The 19,638-nt window shown below is 42.2% G+C and overlaps 1 protein-coding gene across 5 annotated transcripts in view; it reads left to right on the plus strand.

Annotated features, from left to right (window-relative positions):
- fmnl3 (formin-like 3) overlaps window positions 1-19,638 on the plus strand; it is a 49,060-nt gene that overhangs the window by 23,602 nt on the left and 5,820 nt on the right. For 4 of the 5 annotated variants that reach the window (XM_050064989.1, XM_050064988.1, XM_050064990.1 and 1 more), the window contains exons 4-24: window positions 333-409; window positions 4,142-4,225; window positions 4,708-4,848; window positions 5,747-5,855; window positions 5,972-6,048; window positions 8,492-8,585; window positions 11,267-11,341; window positions 11,449-11,559; window positions 11,657-11,806; window positions 12,420-12,521; window positions 12,728-13,097; window positions 13,580-13,672; window positions 13,783-13,907; window positions 14,752-14,954; window positions 15,039-15,342; window positions 15,435-15,515; window positions 15,655-15,784; window positions 16,861-17,021; window positions 17,198-17,299; window positions 19,160-19,252; window positions 19,373-19,496. In XM_050064989.1, coding sequence (XP_049920946.1) covers window positions 333-409; window positions 4,142-4,225; window positions 4,708-4,848; window positions 5,747-5,855; window positions 5,972-6,048; window positions 8,492-8,585; window positions 11,267-11,341; window positions 11,449-11,559; window positions 11,657-11,806; window positions 12,420-12,521; window positions 12,728-13,097; window positions 13,580-13,672; window positions 13,783-13,907; window positions 14,752-14,954; window positions 15,039-15,342; window positions 15,435-15,515; window positions 15,655-15,784; window positions 16,861-17,021; window positions 17,198-17,299; window positions 19,160-19,252; window positions 19,373-19,496 — 2,806 coding nt within the window. The remainder of the gene's footprint in view (window positions 1-332; window positions 410-4,141; window positions 4,226-4,707; window positions 4,849-5,746; window positions 5,856-5,971; window positions 6,049-8,491; window positions 8,586-11,266; window positions 11,342-11,448; window positions 11,560-11,656; window positions 11,807-12,419; window positions 12,522-12,727; window positions 13,098-13,579; window positions 13,673-13,782; window positions 13,908-14,751; window positions 14,955-15,038; window positions 15,343-15,434; window positions 15,516-15,654; window positions 15,785-16,860; window positions 17,022-17,197; window positions 17,300-19,159; window positions 19,253-19,372; window positions 19,497-19,638) is intronic. The other variant, XM_050064992.1, reaches the window with a different exon arrangement.

Here is a 19,638-nt window from a genome sequence, read left to right on the forward strand (position 1 = left end):
CCTAATTGACTTAAACTACATTTAAAATTCTTTTCAATACTGGGTTCAAGGCTACATCAGACAATACTAGCATAACCCATCTGGATCTCCGAATAAACTGCCAGTGATCTAGTTGCATTGTGGGTAATGTAGGTGCAGAGAAAGAATAAAGTGTAGAATAAAAAAGAGGATATTTTTGGTTATGCTGAGTGAGTCTGAAGTTACAGAGGTGTGATGGTAAATCAGTGTAGTTTTCTTACAAAAGGAACCTGTGATCTCTCACTGCTTGTTCAGTCGTTCTTGCATCATGATATTTCTGCCACAAAACTCCTTTCTTTCATTTTGTGTTACAGAAGTTTCGCAGGCGAGTGCAGGAATCTACAAAAGTCTTAAGGGAGCTGGAGATCTCACTGAGGACAAACCACATTGGGTAATCAATACTTATCTCTACCATCTTTCTGGTGAATCACACAGATCTTATTTGTTGGCACACGAAGCTCAAGGAAACCACACGTTTTTTTTTCCTGGTGAAGAATAGTCCTTTCTGTGCTCTTGCTGCTGCCACAGAGCTCTCTCTGGTGCCCAGATATCCCCCATTGTTCTAACTTGCCAAGCTCTGCAGCTCCACTTCATAGAGCTGGTCCTCATAATGCCCAGATGGTAGCCATTGTGCTGCCTCGTCCACTCCCCCAATAGTGTTGAGCAGGAAGCTTTGTTGTGTGTGCCAGAGGGACAGGAAGCCTGGCTGACCAGCGCTGAACCCAGTGAAAAGCACAAACACACACACACACACACACACACACACACACACACACAGATTCTTTTATGTTTACACATTTCTCACATTTTAAAGCAAACAATCCGTTTCTATTGTTTTGTCATATTTTGTCATAGACATTCAATATTTACAGTTCACCCCACACCTGCTGTGTCCGTGGATGTTATTGTAAAGCCTTTCTTTATCTTCAGTGTTGCAGACATGATCCTTGACTTTATAATCTGATGACACACGGATACTTTCACAAGAAAAATGTGCTGCAGTGTCTTGCCCCTGAACTCTCAAACCCAAAGCAGCCTGTTAAAGGGCTTTGATTTTCCGCAGCATTCATTGAGCTCCAAGAATAACTCATATTCTATTTGGCCTCATCAATAAAGTTCTGTTTGAATGCGTTTCCCAGAAAGACTAACAGGCAAAAAAAGACGAAAGTTATTTTCAGAAGACCTTTGTGGATGGGATTAAGTGTAGCAGATGCTGGTTTATTGTGTGTGTCTGAATCCTGGGCCTGTGCTGATGTGTTATTCCAGAAATTGCCAAGAAAATCTGAAATGGCAAACGTTTGGAGACAAGTGAAGGGAGGGAGAGAGGAAGGAGTGAGGGGTCAGAGGCAAGGAGGGAGAAAGGGGAGGGAGGGTGGTAGACAGGAAACTGATGATGAAGCCCGCCTCCTTGTCCCCCCCCTCCTCTCCTTCCCTCCTGCACCCGATCTCACTGCTTTGTTTGCTTTCCTCAGTTCTTCTCCTCACCTCTCTTCCTTTTGCCTCCCTCCACTACTTTGAGGCTCTTGATTGCTTTCCTGCCTGTCTCGCCATTGGCTGACTTGCAGTCTGTCATCATAACCAGCACTCCAAGACTATTTTAAGAACCTTTTACCCCAATCCTGTCCCCTTCCTCTCTCCCCTGGAATTCCCTGAAGAAGTGGGGAGGAGGTGAAGGGGGTCTGTGTGGGGGAGGCAGACTAAATACTGTTGACTGTCAGGGGTTCGACCTGAGCCCAGCTCCTTCAGCCATATGCCCTCCACATTCTTTCTCTCATCGCAATGGGAATTCCTTTGTTTGGAGTTGTTGCTGTCTCTCCAAAAAACTGGAGTTAAATGTGGAGGAAATCTGAAGCCTCGCTCTGGTTTACTTTCCATGACATTCCTGCCAAGTTCCTTCAGTCAGGGGAGGCGAGACCCCCCCCCCCCCCCCCCAGAGCTGCCTTAAAGGATAATTCCAGTTTATTACAACTTGGGTCTTATTTTTGTAACTTTGGGTATGATTTCTGTCAGTTCTGATAACATCGTACCCACAGAGTCCTTATTGAGATATTGGAACATCGTTACATTGCTACGACACTAAGACAAGGAAGAGAGAGAGATTAAAAAACTACTTTTTCCTCGGTAAAACTGTAAATGAATGCAACCTAAGTGTCTGCAATAATCTCCAGTTGCACAAGAACATTGTGTGCATGTACAACTATGGCAAGGTGGACCAGTTGATAGATGAACGGCCATTTTGGGTGATAACTTCATCATTTTATCAGGGTGTCTGCAGGTCCTTTAAAAGTCTTAAAATGTCTTAAATTCAGATATATAAATACTAGGCCTTAGGAGTCATTAAATAGCCCTAAATTTCAATTTGTGTAGTCTAAATTACCGCAAACATTTCATCTATTTTCAGGGCTTGATTGCCCAGGGCAAGTAAAATGTCATGTTGGGCCAGTAAATCTAGCAACACACTTACCCAATTGGGCAAGTGGTACAAAAAGACTTAAACACAGGTTTCTCTCCGAAGCTGATGATGGAAGTAGCTAAGGAGTTAGCTCTCTCGCCTTCTTTTCATCTCAGTTGAGGGTTGCACAAGCGTGGTGCTGATTAGGCACTTGTGAGAAAATAGGTAAAGACAAAGTTTTGAGCTGAAGCGCAAGCAAGCATTTCAGTTATCCTGGAAACAGGAGTTTAGTTGGGTGACTTTAGAGGATGTGTGCCATACTCCTAACTGTGTATCACAGTTTCCCACAAGTTTGAAGACTGTACAAGGCTTCACAATAGAGATTAGATGTGAAAAAGAAACTTTAATCTTTGTTGTTGTTTGATAACTGCTAATAAAGGAAAAAAATTTCATATGGGCAGGTGAAAATTGACTTTGAGGCAAGTAGATTTTTGACCATCTTTCTTGACCGGGCAGGTTAAAAAGAGTTAATGTTAACCCCGAGTTTAATTTATCCATTTTAAAATATATTTTTTTCAAAATGTCTCAAGCACTATTATGTGACCGTCCACATTTTTGATGTTACAAATCTTTAAAACCACCACTGAACCATACTGTCTTTTTACTTTATACTTGCACTTACCTGTTGTCACAATGTAGATTAACCTAACTCACTCTAATAAGCATACTCCCACATAAAACCTACGTCTGAACAGGACCACATACACACTACTTAGAATTATTCCTTACCTGCAATGTTTGAATAAGAAAAGATGATTTGTCCAAAAATTTGGTTTAAGACAGTGAAGCCTATTAAGCATCAGGAAAGTCAGGGGAGATAAAGTATGTGACTATACATACACCCCAGGTCTGGGCAGTGCATCTATATTATTGATATCAGTATATAAGACTTAATATTTTATTAGATTTTGGATGTCGTAACATCGTAAGTGTTGTCCTGTAAGGCTGCATTACAGTGGACTTACCAGTCTGTTCTAGTTGTTCTGTTATTTGCCTTTACCCACTTATTCATTATATCCACATTACTGATGTTTATATTTAAAAAAATAAAAATAAAAATCATTATGTAAATATTTTGTGAAAGCACCAGTAGTCAACAATACAGTATTGTGGCAATATCGATATTTAAGTATTTGGTCAAAAATATTGTGATATTTGATTTTATCCATATCGCCCAGCCCTTATACATAGTTATAGTTATACTTAAACATGCATACGAATCTGTGTGTGCATGCATATCTAAACATATAATAACATAAATACACATCCACCCATCTACACATTTGACGAGACTTGAGCTTTCATTTTGCTTCGTATTTATTGTAATTACTTTACAGGAATGAATCTCAGTATTCAAAGTAAATATTGGTTCTTTTTATACTATTTCAGGATTCATTACAAGCAATACAACAAATAAATGTTATTAATGTTATTAGTCAGGACGGCCAAAACAAGATTTGAGTTGTTATAAACCAGATTGATCCTTTAAGTTAAAAAAAGTCCTATAAGAGGGCTTTTATCAATCTTAAAAATTACACAAATCTCTGTTTTCTGTCTATCTCTGTTTCTATAACTGTTCTTGGATGAAATATAGTACTAAAGGATAAAAGGATAAGGGTGTGTTCGTGATTCGTTGCCCTGCTAACCCCTCCGTGTTCTCATGCGTCACAGGTGGGTCAGGGAGTTCCTCAATGATGAGAACAGAGGCCTTGACGTCCTGGTGGAGTACCTCTCCTTTGCCCAGTGTGCTGTCATGTGAGTACTTTTATCAAAGTGTACTTTACACACACAGACACACACACACAGACACACACACACACATTTCTCCTGACTGTAGCCAAAAACCTTCCTAAGGAGCTGGGTTGGGCAGTGGATTCAGATGCTGGGTTAACACGTCGTGTCCTGTGTAGAGCCTGTAATAAACCGCTCGTGCATCTAAAAATGTGCTCTTGGCAGATCTTACTCTTTGGATGTCTTTGTATGCCCTGTTGCATACTTGGCAAACTGAATGTGTTTCTGGATAGATGCTATGTGGTGTAGTGCTGAGCTATACGTTGCCTGAATGGGATGGGATCTCTGTGCTGAGCTTTTATCATGCAGCTTGATGACAGTTCTTGTGATAACCCCTGGCTCTCTACCAAGCTGCCTCGCTGACCTAACCTCCCCCGTGCCTCTCCTCTACACCCCCCTGTGCCTCTCTGTCGGCTTGTCTGTCTGTCTGTCTGTATGTGGCCCAGGTTGGATTTTGAGGGGCTGGAGAATGGGGAGGATGGCTACTTGGACAAGGCTAAATCTTGGAGCAGGTCCATAGAGGATCTGCACCACACCCAACCCTTCTGCAACACACTGGTGCGCTCTGCCCGCCAGTCTGTCCTCCGGTACGTATTGCTAAGCAAGCTTCCTCGCTGTGTTACCTATCCTTGTTGCCTCACTCTGCTAACCGCGAATGCTATAAACATGTATTAGCATGCAAGCTGGTTGTCTTGGTGCTTGTATTGTTTCAGGGGGAAGCCTGAATGGTTGATGAGCTCTTGACCTCAAGGCTCTGCACAAAGTCAATCAGAGATAGATACCAGAAATCTTTGACCTTTTTGCGTTATGAGTCTCTCTTTGTTAATAGTCCTCCCTCATCTGTCCAGATGTGCCTCTGCACCGTCTTCAGATGAGAGCCAGCTGTGAGCAGCAGCACATGTTGGACAGTTTTCTTCATCACTGAGCCACACACAGACAAGAGATGAAGAGACACAAGATGTAAAGTCTGATAGGAGTAAAAGACAAATAGCTTTCAGGCTTTATAGCATTTAGATTAAGATAACTACCCAGTCTGTATTAGTGTAACTGTGTGTATCATGTATACCTGGGACAATGTATATGATTCAGAAATGCTGGATCACGAGACACGGTAAAGGCCATTTATAAACTGCACAAGGAAAGTAATAATACTATGTGCACATGATGACTGGGCATTACAGTTACATAACAGCAGTGTGTGTGCATAGACCTCAGTCTGTTGACAGAAGCAAGGAAACCAGGCTTCTCCCATGATGCATCTGTAACCTCAAAAGCCATCGAAGTTTTTTCTGTCAGACCTCATTCTCTGTAATTTTCTCTCTGCCTCTGTCTATGTGACAACACTTTAAACAAGAGTCATATGACTTCCAGATAAACTCCAGAAATAAATGAAACGAGCTTTGGTTAAACACCAACGTTTAAAGTCAAACACTGAGTTTGATTACTGAATCTCTTCTACATGTTAACTTCTGTCATCTGTTGCAGCTATGGCACGGTTTCCAACAGCAAAACCATCAAGAACTCCCGCCTCGTGAGCCAAAAAGATGATGTGCATGTGTGCATCATGTGCTTGAGAGCAATCATGAATTATCAGGTAACACCAACACACAATGTGAGGATTACGTGTTTCCTGTGCTCGATATATTTTTAGGTTTTCCTGACCACATCCTGTTCTCTCTCTCTCTCACTGTCTGTGTCTTCTTCTTGCAGTATGGCTTCAATATGGTCATGTCTCACGCGCACGCAGTCAATGAAATTGCTCTCAGCTTGAACAATAAGAACTCACGGTAAGAACTGTGGCCCCCCGTCTCCTTAGACGCAGGGCTGGGTCTAACAAAGGGGGAAACCCTGCAGCCAGTTCATATGATATGCCTCTCATTCTTCATGGGGCTCAGCTTCTCTCTGAAGTTGGGATCAGAGGCGTATATACAGGCTGTTAAAGGAATGTTTACTAAAGGGAGATTAGTGGTAAACCACCAGGGCTGATCACTTCATAATGAAGGCTGGGAGCGTAAACACTTGAAAAGCTCTAAAGACCTGCCCTGGCTTCAGACTTTAGCATTGATTATAGATTTCAACTTCCTTGCATGCATTTTGAGAACATACATTCTGGTAGCGTAGATAGTAGAGATAAAAAATATTGATACACTTAAGTATGGCAATTTTATGTTAAGTGATACTGTATCGATTTTTATGAATAGTTTACATGCACAGATTTGTGGCAGTGGTTCATTTAATGTTGTGTTTAAACCTTTGACTGCCAGATAGCAGTGTTGTAATTTATCAGCTCCAACATAACAACTGTAGCTACACTCTTAGAAATAAGGGTTCTTCAAGAAGGGCTGAAGTTCTACCCAGAACCATTTGCCTCTAAAAACACTTTTTTGAAGTAAGGGTTCTTCAGGGTTTCTCTGTAAGACTAAGGGTTCAATGCAGAACACCTTTTCATCTAAGTATTTAGAGATCTTCACCCACATATATTCAAATGTTTATCCATGTTTCAGATGGTATTTTTAAATGTAGACGTATCTGTAATAACCTTAATTAGTTCATTTTATCTTTACCATTATTTCATGCCATACAGTTCCACATGATTTATTGTTTTTGTTTATGGGTACCAGGCACTTGGCATTTTGTATTCAGTCCTAATTTGGAACGGAGTTTCAGTTCCCAGCCCCGCTGCACCATTGAAATAGTTAAGACTGCAGTAGTAGTGATTTCATGAAATCTCCGCCCTTAAAAACATGATTGTGAGCCCTAAATATTGTGGGTTGCGCTGGACCACATCAGCCCTTTTGGAACCTCATGAAGCCCAATGCTGCTGGACGTGGCTCCCTTGGCCCCAGTCTAACCTATTAAACTAAAACCATGAGAAGTGGAAGAGAGATCTATAAATAATGTAGTCACTTACTATTTTTGGGCTCCCTGGGTTGGTTCTAAATTAAACTTTTGGAAAATAAAGTTCTTGGTAGAACTCTTTGGGTGGGTTCTTGTCAGCACCTTTAGAAGATGGAAAGATTCGGGATGGAACCCCTTAGATGGTTCTTGGTGGAAACTATTACATTTCTCTGTAGGACCTCTTGTAGGTAGTTGTGGGTGAAACCTTTCACAGATGGCTCTAGGTGTAACCCTTCATGGTAGGTACGAGGAAGGACACTCTGAAAGGGTTTCAATTGTTCTCCTATGGCAGGGGTCGGCAAACTTTGCTTTTTAAAGAGCCATTATTGGCCAAAAAAAAACTGTCTGGAGCCGCAAAACATATTTGAATAAAGGTAACAGCCTATTAAGTCGAAATTAGCTCATCAACATTACGAATAGGTCTTAATGACGATTTATTAATATGATTTACTACAAGGTGGCTACTCTGTAATTTGCTATTCATAATTATTTAGTGCTCAAACTTTGCAGCATTGGTGGTGAAAGCAAATTGATCTGTCTGCACTCTATTAAATCTTATATTTTCTTCTAGGACTTGCTTTTTTTTGCTTTTTTTGGATTTTTTTGCTACAGAGACTCCAGGCTAGCCACCACTACTGAAGTTCAGCAGAATTTAGAGGAAAGGCGCTAGGTCATAGACGTATGACGCATATTTTAGTTGTTGAAATGTCGAAACATTTTTTTGATTTGATATATAGGCCACACATTTTTCAGTAGAATGCAGTAATCACTTTAGGCGTACAATAATGACAAATGAAAATCTGAATGAAAAAAGATAGCATATAATTTTATGTCAAAGTCACAGGGAGCCAATGGAGATGGTCTAAAGAGCTGCATGTGGCTCTGGATCCGCAGATTGCCTACCCCTGTCTTATGGCTTTAAGCTGAAGAACCCTATATGGTTCTAGTTAGCACCTTTATCTCTAAGAGTGTAGCGTGGTACAAGGACTGTGATAATTGCAAATGCAGATCCCACTGTTCTGATGGAGAGTAAACTTTTTTTACTCAGACTTTATGGATACGGTGTTTTTTCTTTATACTATGACAGTTTTCCAAAAGTTCGATTTAAAAAAATCACAATACATCACCTTGCTTATAGTATTGCAGTATATCGCAATATATTGAATTGTAACCCTCGTATCATGATGCGTATTGTATTGCCAACTTATTGTCAATACACAGCCCAAGTAGACAGTATAAATTTTGTGCTTTTCCACTTTAATTTGACAGACTTAATGCTTGCAGTTGAATTATATTCACTTATGCCCTGACGAGTGTCTCTTGTACTTGCAGGACGAAAGCCTTGGTCCTGGAGCTGCTGGCTGCTGTGTGTCTAGTCCGAGGAGGTCACGAGATCATCCTCTCAGCATTTGACAACTTCAAAGAGGTGCCCAAAGCAACATTTTAATGACACTTGAACCATTATCATCTCGCAGTTGCACTATTTATTTTGGTGTTAATACATGACCAACCCTGTGAGCATTGAATGTGCTTCAAAAAAAATCAAGCTGGCATTAATTAAATTGAGACGATTTCCCACATCACTGGTGTGCATGAGGGCATAAAGGGGCAGTGTAGAGGAAAGTGGAGGAGCTCTGAGATTTCATGTCTACTGAGGGTGTAAGCAAAGCTCTACGGTGGCCTGTCTGCGGTCATTAGTCTCATTAAGACACCAGATGTGAGTCAACCTTGAACAATGATAAAGATCAACTCCCTGATGGGAGCCAGTAGACCACAAAGGTTTGCTTAGCTTCTCAGTTTCTGCCGACACAGTCACCTAAATACCGGAACAAGACGATTACCTCACAGTTGAAAAGCCCCAGAGACACAAGAGCTAATCAACCCACCAGTCAAAACAAGATGGTGTTTCTATAGTGGTTTTTCTTTTTTTAAATGATACATTAATACAAGGTGACGGGTCTTTGAAATCTCTAAAGAAGGCCACCTGTGGTATTCAACCACTGCTGTTCAGTAATATAAGGTCCATGACTGCTTCTATGCTCAGTTAGGATTGTCAGAAATTATTTTTGCAGTATGAAAAAATAGAATTGAGAACGCTGTGCTTGTTTTTTTTCTTCCTTGGATGTATTTCGGTGTAGGAATTTAGCTAAAATAATCTGTCCCATGTCTCTATCTTTCGCTGGCTTCCCTTCCCATGAGTTACGATCATGAGAAGAGGCTGTTGTTGCAAATGGAGTAAGCTTCCCTCTGTTTACATGCAGCTAAGCTCTTATTCGATCCTGGAATGTGTTTCATCATAACAAAATACTGTATTATGCCATGATCTGTCTCGTGAATTAATATAATACAGTAGATACACAAAGGATTTTGGATGAGCTCTGTTGGTTGTTTTGATATGTTTTAAAATTTATTTTTATTGCACCAACTCAAGACACAGCAGAACAACCCATAAACATGGAAGATATATGATCTCACTGACAGAGAGTAATGGATAGTAAAATAAGCAGTAAATTGTAGGAGAAAAGGAAAATTGAAAGAAAATTAAAAAAAAAGACAGTGGTGCTTTTTACTCTGAAATACAAAGTTCTGGTACAGCTCGTACAAGTGGTGCCCATTTCTTAATAAAAACCTTGATTGTTTTTGATTTGCTTTGATCTCCTCACAGACACAAACTAACTTAATCTTTTCTCTCCAATGCACTGAATGTAGAGACTGTGATATGTACATATTTTTGTGATTAAGAGCAAAATCCCTAATAGATAAATTACTGTTTTTGGTATGCAGATAGGATACCAAGAACAAAAAGTGCACTGTTAATAGTTAATACCCAAAATAGATTTAATCTCTTTTTTAACATTTAGCCAGTGCTGTAGGAGTTTCGGGAAGTCCCAAAAGATAAAAGGTGAAGTCCCCTAACGTGCAACAGCTCCTCCAACATTAGTCAGATTAAACATTATATTTTGACATTTAGACAATTAGTTTTAAAATAGATCATTTTGACCTTCCATTCAGATTCTCTGCTTGTTGGACATCTTGTTATTCTAAGACGTCACCCACTGGATTGTGGACTCTTGTTTTAAATCCTTGAGTTCAGCATTTTGGCCGTTGCCATCTTGTTTTTTTGTTTGTTGTCTTTTTTCGAGCCAGAAACTGGTCCCCAGGAGCCAATTTTCGTAGTGGCCAATCAGTTGTATTACAACTTTTGAGTCCATTTTGATACCACTGGGCCCAAAAAGAGTTTTTCCCATAGACTTCCATTGTTAAAGAGCATGTGTGTGTGACAGTTGTTCAGCTTCACAACCCCGACAAAATCATTCATTTTACCTACAGCTAGATGCATGCAGTCCAGTAACATTTGTAAAGTCAAGAAGAGCCACACGATTAAATCATTTTATCCCCATTTAAGTTAGCGGCGTGCTAAAAGGGAAGCAGCCAGCTTGGTCAGAGGAAGTCTCTAGTGCCCTTGCTCTATGGGCCCAATGATGCGGATGCAGCACCGATCATCTGGGTACCTTTAATGCATATGAATGTATTTAGCTCCTTACACCACTGAAAAACTTCTATAGGAATTAATGAGGCCCCGCCTTCTACGTGCTTTCCAGTTCTCTTTATAAATCCATGGCCAGATGTGACCATATTTGGACGAGAGGGTGGAGCTATGGAAGTGTGAGGGATGGATCTGACTGAGAACCTAAAGACAATATGAATATGTACAGACAGCCTGTCACTCAAAGCGGCCATGGTCTTAATTATGCATAACTTTAAGCCTTAATAAAATGTAAACAGATGAGTCATGTAAAAATTCAGTCCCCATAGCAACCAAAACCGTTTTTTGTACCAGGCTTTAAACATGTTAATTTCACCTGTAAAGTCAGGCATTTTAACACGGGTGTCTATGGGAATTGACTCGCTTTTGGAGCCAAGTGGCCATTCAAAGAACTGCCGTTTTTGGCACTTGTGTGTTGGCTTCATTTTTCAGCCCTGGAGGTTGCAGCTTAGTTCAGTTGTGACTTTTTCATCCCACATTTCAGCTAAAATTAAAACATCATAATTCATATTCAAATTTTTTTGTAAATCATCACCAAATGTCTTTTAATGTCCTTTTAGGTGTGTAAAGAGAAGCATCGCTTTGAGAGACTGATGGAATACTTCCGCTGTGAGGAGGGAAACATCGACTACATGGTAAGATGTGTGTTACGGATGGACGTATGCTTTTGGGTATGACTGTGTCCACTTATCCATCTGATTAAATATTTTTGGATCTAAATCTGTCTGTGTCTGTGGTCCAGGTCGCTTGCATGCAGTTCATCAACATCGTGGTCCACTCAGTGGAGGACATGAACTTCAGAGTCCATCTGCAGTATGAATTCACCAAGCTGGGACTGGATGATTACCTGGAGGTAAGGTGACGATGCTGCGGTTGAAACAGGAAGTGGAGATTATTTGCACAGTGGGTGTAGAATATCTCTAATGCTTATTTATTCTCCATCACGTCAGAAATGTAAACACACGGAGAGTGACAAGCTGTCGGTGCAGATCCAGGCCTACCTGGATAACGTGTTTGACGTGGGTGGTCTGCTGGAAGATGCGGAGACGAAGAATGCAGCTCTGGAGAAGGTGGAGGAGCTGGAGGAGCACCTGTCCCATGTAAGTGCACCACCCTGTCTGGACCACCAACACAGCTCCCTGGGCTCGTTTATGAGATTGTTGTGGTTCACCAGCCATGTACTTAACTCCGCTGTTTCTACGTGGTGATTAGGAATCTACTCAGTGTTTGCATTTCACGAGTGGTTCAGAATAATGACGGGGTGGAGAACGCTGGAAAATACTGTGCGTGAAACAAGCATAATATTGTTCTCGTGTTGGCTCATTCTTTCTGGGCAGTTGCCTTCGTAACCCACGCTGCTTTGCAAAGACCTTCTTCACACAGAAGGGTCGTGGGCAGCCCTGACATCACTCGAGGAATTTCATAACAAACTCTGCTCTCAGGGGTCAGGAATGATGGGGGAGGATGAGGGTGAAGAATCTACTGTGAATTCCTGTGCAACATGTGTAATCTGTTCAAAATCAAAACTAAAAGCTGTGTCATGCTGCTGCTGCGTCATGCTGCTAGGTATATCTTATTTCTTATTGATGATGCGGTGTATAGGGGAGAGAGTGGGAGGGAGTGGAACTGGGAAAGGTGCCCGTGCTGTGGATCAATTCTTGTATTCACTTCCTCTCATCTCTCCGTTGTTGTTCTCTGTGTCTTCTCCCGCAGGTGACGGAGAAGCTGCTGGAGGTTGAGAATGAAACCATGATGAAAGTAGCAGATCTGGAGAAGCTGCTCCTTCAGAAAGATAAGGACCTGCATACGATACGGGTAAGGCTGCAGTCATGATGATGTAATGCTGCTTTGACTGCCTCGCATCAGAAAGGCTTCCCCTCACTGAGCGTTAGCAAAGATCTGTTTGAATAGCATGTAGTTAAATTGCTGTGATAGCAAATTAGGTCAGCAGGAAACAGGATGTTTCTTTGGCATGTGTAGTCATTGTGTTGTGCTCTTTATCGCCCCCTGGTGACTATTAGGAGACATACGAGTCGACCAACACCCAGGTCAACACCCTGAGGAGGGTGCTGAAGGAGAAGGATGCAGCCTTCCAGAGACACTTCAACATTGAGAGGCGGCTGCTGGAGCTGGAACAGCAAGGCACCATCCGTTTGCACAAGAAGGCTGATGGAGACATTGCCATTGAGCCACTGGGCGTCGGGGGTGGAGGTGGAGGTGGGGGCGGTGGCCTTGGGATCCCACTGGGTGACATTGGGCAGCTGTCTTTGGGTTCAACAGCTGGGTTAACCGAACCAGGAGGGATAGACACCAGTTTACCACCAGCCAGCGAAGCCCCTCCACCTCCTCCGCCACCTCCACCACCTCCTCCTCCTCTTCCCTCTGCCTCAGGTGATGACTCACAGTGATTATGTCTGGTGACACATGCATGTGAAAGTTGACTGTGTTTGACTACAGACCCACAGCAGAGGTCTATTTTCAGTTCCCATTCTTTGTTTATTCGTGCCAAGCCAGGTGATGGGTTGCAGCAGTGTGTTTCTGTGCCAGACAGGAAAAGGAAATACAAGTTGTTCCCTTTGTGTGTGAGTGTGAAGGCAGACTGCAGCACAAGAGAAACAACTGAAAGAGCTGTTTTCAGCTCAGAGAGGACTTGCAGGAGATAACAACACCGCATAGAATATAACACACAGATGTCACGAAACATATAATACAGGCTTAGAATTAAGTAGATCAAATATTAAGAGACTAATAAGGAATGGCAAAACACAGAGGATCAAAGTGAGGTTATGCGACTGATAAAATGAAATCAAAATATCAACATATAAAATGGATAAACAAAAGCATTTCAACATTTTCTTGTACATCAATTCCAGGTCAGTGTGTGCCAATCCCACCACCGCCACCTCCTCTCGCTCCACCTCTGCCAGATGCTTCTCCATCAGTTATCCTCAGTTTGGGTCTCTCAGGTGAGGGCTGATACAAATGACATTATTGTTATGCACTTTTTCTTTGCTTTATATTCCACTGCAGGCACATAATAACAATTTTATGTATTTTATTTAATTCTCGACTTCAGCTATCAGAATCAAGAAGCCCATCAAGACCAAGTTCCGCCTGCCTGTGTTTAACTGGACAGCCTTGAAGCCCAATCAGATCAACGGCACAGTCTTCAACGAGATTGACGACGAACGTGTGCTGGAGGTAAATCACGCAGATAAAACGGCTTTTTATTATTTACTATAGAGTGCTGCAGGAATGAGTCCTAAACTCAGACATGCTCTAATATTGTTGCTCTTGTGGTTCCCTTGTCTTAGTCAGTGAGTTGATCAGATGCCTGAAGTAAGGTTTGTGGTTCACACAAGCCCAAGTACATGACAAAAAATAAGTCAGTACATACCCCACTCTTGACTATTTAAGCTTTTGCATGTCTTAAAAAAGACGTTTGCTAACAAGTGGCTAAATGAGACCACACAGTGTTGCGCTGAGCACAGCTTCATAGCCTGGTTGTGGTGGCCATGTGAGGTCTTGTGATTGTAGTGTAGTTCGTTTATGGCCTGTCGTTAGCTTTCTACTTCTGAAGATTGCATTTACGCTTAAAAAATCATGAAAGTGGTGTTCATTTGTGAAGATTATCTTGCTGAACAAAACAAAATACAAAAAGTATCATAAACTGTTTGCCACAGAGCTCATTTTCTGCAATAATCCAAAATTCAATTAAAATACAGTTGACTGGTTGTTGAGGGAACCAGGGCAATGATAACTTCCAGGTTGTCCTACAAAAAAGTCATTCCTGCAGCAGTCTATTTATTTACACTCAAAAGCTCAGGTAAATTTGCAAAATCCGGACTGGTGCATGGCAATACATGACATTATCTTTTTCCCCATTGAGCCATGCCCACCTTTAATCAGTGAGAAGAGCATGGAGAAAATAAAAATGCAGATGCTGCTCGTGAATGAGCCCATCGCTCACAGTAAGAAGCTGATTGAGAAAATGTGTCTTCAATATAAGTTCAGAACATGCCAGTAAACTGTCACTCATATGCAGGAGCTGGATCTGGAGAGGTTTGAGGAGCTGTTTAAGACCAGAGCCCAGGGTCCCATTGTGGATCTTTCCTGCACAAAGAGCAAAGTAGCCCAGAAGGCTGTAAACAAAGTCACCCTCCTGGACGCCAATCGCTCCAAGAACTTAGCCATCACACTGCGAAAGGCTAACAAGAGCACAGAAGAGATCTGCAGAGCAATAGAGAAGTATGCACTCTTACTGGAGTTGAGATCCTTTTAAAACCACAGACAAGATAGAACAAATTACTAATATGTGTTATGTTCACCCAGGTTTGACCTCAAGGCCTTACCTGTCGACTTTGTGGAGTGCCTGATGCGTTTCCTGCCCACGGACGCAGAGGTGAAGGTGCTGCGTCAGTATGAGCGCGAGCGGCGTCCACTGGACCAGTTGGCGGAGGAAGATCGCTTTATGTTGTTTTTCAGCAAGATCGAGAGGCTCACGCAGAGAATGAACATCATCACGTTTGTCGGGAACTTTGCTGACAACATCAACATGCTCACACCACAGCTCAACGCTGTCATCGCTGCTTCTGGCTCAGTGAAATCTGCACCAAAGTTGAAAAGAGTGCTCGAGGTAACAAGTGTTTGTGCGACTGTTTTTTTTTATTAATCAGCAGTGTTTCCATTGTTCATATATATACATTTATTCTTCTGGTTCACTTGTAGATCATCTTAGCCTTGGGGAACTACATGAACAGCAGCAAGCGAGGCTGCGTTTATGGCTTCAAATTACAAAGTCTTGATCTGGTAAGTATTACGTAGTGGAATTTAGAGACATTTTTCAAGTGCTCAGTTTATCCCCACACCAATAATCACAAAAATATGCCACAGAGTTTATTTGTACAGTGCTTTGCTGATATTCCCATTCACTCCTATTGCTCCACAGCTGCTGGACACTAAGTCTACAGACAGGAAGATGACGTTGCTCCACTACATAGCTCTCATTCTGAAAGAGAAGTACCCTGAGCTGGCCAACTTCTACAGCGAACTGCACTTTGTGGATAAAGCTGCAGCAGGTGAGTTATGAAGACATGTTAATAAAACAGTCAGCTACTGTATGTTCAGTTAAAGGTTCAGTAGGTAACTTTTATGAATTTAACTTTTTGTCATATCTGCTGAAACCGTTACTATATCCTGACAGAAGAAGAAGAAATACTGTAATAATCCCAGAGGGGAAATTCAATTTTTTTACTCTTGTCATACACACACAGGCCCGAAATACACACATGCACAAGCAGGATCTATACATGCATTAAATGGAGAGATGTTGTTGTTCAAAGTTTATTAAGGATAAACCTCCCCAGCTTTCAGTCCACGTTCTGTACTTGGTCTGGATGGGGACTTGAGTTGGCGACCCTCCGGTTCCCAACCCAAGTCCCTATGGACTGAGCTACTGCTGCCCCTGTCACTACATCCTGACAGACGTACATGGGAAAGATAATCTGTGAAAGAACCAGGTTCCTCTGCCTCCTGAAAGTGCTCCAAATGGCATTTTCAAGAATCCACAGAGTCAGCAGGAGTCTCAAACGTAGTGTCAATTACTGCTTGTGCACATGCTGCAGCCCCACTCCCGTGCATACTCTCACTCAGTCAAGCTCATTATCTTTAGCGTACGGCTTCTGTTTTGGTTTCAGTTTGAAATCCTTCCAGGTCCTGTACCTGTCTCCACCTCAGAAAAGCTGCTCTGGTGCTCCTGTTTTCTCTTGGGCTCTGTTTAAATCTTTCTTATTAGCTTGCTTTTCATCATCAGTCTTCTTCTGTTTGCATGTCTTTTCTGTGTACGCTGTTGTTGGCAATGAAATGTGTACACATGCAGTGTTTGGCAGCTGCGTTAGAGACTCAGATTGTTTTTTTCTGTTGAGGCACGGTGGATTCCTCAAATGCCAATTGAAGCACTATGAGGAGGCAGAGGAACATAATTTTTTTCACAGATTATCTTTCTAGTGTACTACTCTCAGGATATAGTGACAGTTATTTTTTTTAGAAAGTTACCCATTGTAGCTTTAAATGAGAACAGTTCTATGGTAATGTGCTCATATGTGGTTGTATTGCTGTAAATAAAACATATTCCCCTTCTGATTGTGTGCAAAAGTATCTCTGGAAAATGTGCTGCTGGATGTTCGAGAGCTGGGGAAAGGCATGGACCTGATTCGGAAAGAGTGCAGTCTCCATGACCATTCAGTTCTGAAAGGCTTCGTCCAGGCCAGTGACCCACAGCTGGACAAGCTGCAGAAGGACGCCAAGACAGCAGAGGTATCAAACACTGTCCTCACCTCTTAACCTCAAAGGCAACAAAATGAAAATAGACATGAGGCAAACGTCTGTCACAGATGCAGCTCACTGACCTCTAACACACAAACCAATCATCATGACTCGACAGTGTTTACACACAATGCTTCCACTCTGGCACTGTCCTTTCCCGATTCTAGGAAGCCTTCAACAATGTGGTGAACTACTTCGGAGAGAGTGCCAAGACGACTCCACCCTCGGTGTTCTTCCCTGTGTTTGTGCGCTTTATCAAGGCCTACAAGGTGAGGTCACCCAGCAGCATCTTTCCTCACTTCTGTACTGACAGGGCGCAGCTTTCTCTCCTGGTCAGATGGGAAGTTCCCTGGTTTCAGACTTGGATGTTGTCAGTCTCAGTGAGAGCAGAGCAGGGCAGAGCTTTGGCTGCCTCTGTGCCACAGGACGTGGCGCATAGTCCGAGGCCAAATAACAGGAAAGGCCAGCTGGGTCTGACTCCAGAGCTGCAGCTGTGGTGTTTAGACTGGTTCTTCCCCCTCCCTCTCCCCCTCCTTCCCTCATCCCCTTTACCCCCGGACAGCCTCGCCCTGCCCCACCACACAGCACACTTCCTGGGATTGTTCTCAGTCTGGATTTATGGGATCTGCTTAAGGAAATGTGCAACACAAGGATTTCTTTGTGTGTGTGTGTGTCTGTCTGTGTATGAGTTACTTGAAGGTATAGTTAAACTTTTAGGAAGTACGCTTGTTATGACCCCAAGATGGCCCAGGGGAGAGCAGTGTAACATAAAACCTGGTGCAGAATATGGGGAGTTGAAATAGTAACAAAAAAATAATCAACCGATTAAATAAAATTTGACAGCAAATTCACTACCTTTCTAATATTAACCTGGCAACAACATACAACAGAAATAACTTGTGTTCTTGCAGAGAGTTAGATGAGAGGATCGATACACCTCCTTGCCTGCCCTTATATATATGAATGAATACTTCATCCCCCCGAATGACCATTTGTTTTTTCAAGAACTCATCCCATGTTTCACTGAATTTGTGATTTTGTTTGCCTCCAAAGAGAATGATTATTGATCGGGTGGAGTAAAACGGTGCTACATTTAATCCATTTAAAAACTCTCAAGCACCTCTTGCAGTATAATCCAAGTCTTATTCAAAAAGTTGCATGCTCAGTTCTTCCCAACTCTAAAACACTAAAACTTAACTATTTAATACTGATATGAAAGTGAAACGTATCTATGCTTTCTTCAAAGACAGACTCCATTGACAAAAACAATCTTTCAGTCAGGAACACTTTAGTCGAGGAAAACTTTATTTCTATTTGCAGTATTATATTTGGCGGTATGGCTCTGTTCTGGGGCCTCTCTGCCTTTCCTTGGGCCTACACAGAAAGCCTCTTCCACGTGCCTATGTGGAAAGCCTAAGGCAGAGAGAGCACACCTCTCCACCCTTCTGCGTGCTTACATGGAAAGCCCAAGGCAGAGAGAGCAAACCTCCCTGCCCTTCCATGTGTGAATGAGAAAAGCCTGAGGCAGCGAGAGCAAACTTCCCTGCCCTTCCATGCGCCTACATGAAAAGCATAAGGCAGGAAGAGCAGCAGCAAAGAGTTTTATTCACAAATTCAATGAAATGTAAGGTAAGTAATTGATGTACAAATGGTAATTTGGGGGGTGAAGTATTCCTTTAAATATAAGAGGCCAGTAAATTTAGCTTGGTATAAATACTGGAAACAGCTCGTTTGGCTCTGTCCACAGCTAAGATAATTTGCTGCTGGCTGTAGCTTTATATTTACATATAAAGTGGTATTGATCTTCTCATCTAACTCTCAGCAAGAAAGCAAATATGTGCAATTCCCAAATTATTATTATTATTATTGCTTTAAAGCACATTTAGTGTTAGGTATAAAAAAGTTGCGTGTGTTAGAAAGGTTAAAAGAGGAAGACAGGAACAGAAAGATTACATTTCTAATGATTGATAATGTTAATCAAAGTGTATGTGTTTTGGTGTGTGTCCTGTTTATGTTCCCCTTTTGACCTGTTTTTTCTACCTTTAAAGGGCCACACACGTGTATTGACTCGGATTTGTTTGAGCTTCAGTGTCTTGTGGCAGACTGTCACGTTTTTCTCTTCTCAACAGGATGCAGTGGAAGAAAACGAGCAGAGGAAAAAGCAGGAGGAAGCAATGAGAGAAAAGTTACTGGCTCAGGAGGCTAAACAGCATGACCCCAAGGTACAGTGCATGCAACTGAGCTGGATGAAACCTATCAGATGTTTACTCAGTGCTAAATAAAGCTGTGTGGCGTGCCAAAAAGCACAGTGAACAGCACAAATATCCTCTCTGCCGGTTCAGGTCCAGGCCCACAAGAAGAGGCAGCAGCAGCAGGAGCTGATCGCGGAGTTGCGCAAGCGGCAAGCCAAAGACCACCGGCCCGTGTACGAGGGCAAGGATGGCACTATTGAGGACATCATCACAGGTGGGCCAGACAGCACCCTAAAAAGACCCCATGTGGGTGCCAGAAGCCCCGGTCGTCCCAAGTCGAGGATGACTGTGGTCATTCACTGCTCGGCTCCTTTGAATTGCACCTTGTGCTACGTAGTCCAGACACCACCACATCT

Source organism: Epinephelus moara, chromosome 16 (genome assembly GCF_006386435.1).
Source record: "Epinephelus moara isolate mb chromosome 16, YSFRI_EMoa_1.0, whole genome shotgun sequence".
Lineage (NCBI taxonomy): Eukaryota > Metazoa > Chordata > Actinopteri > Perciformes > Serranidae > Epinephelus > Epinephelus moara.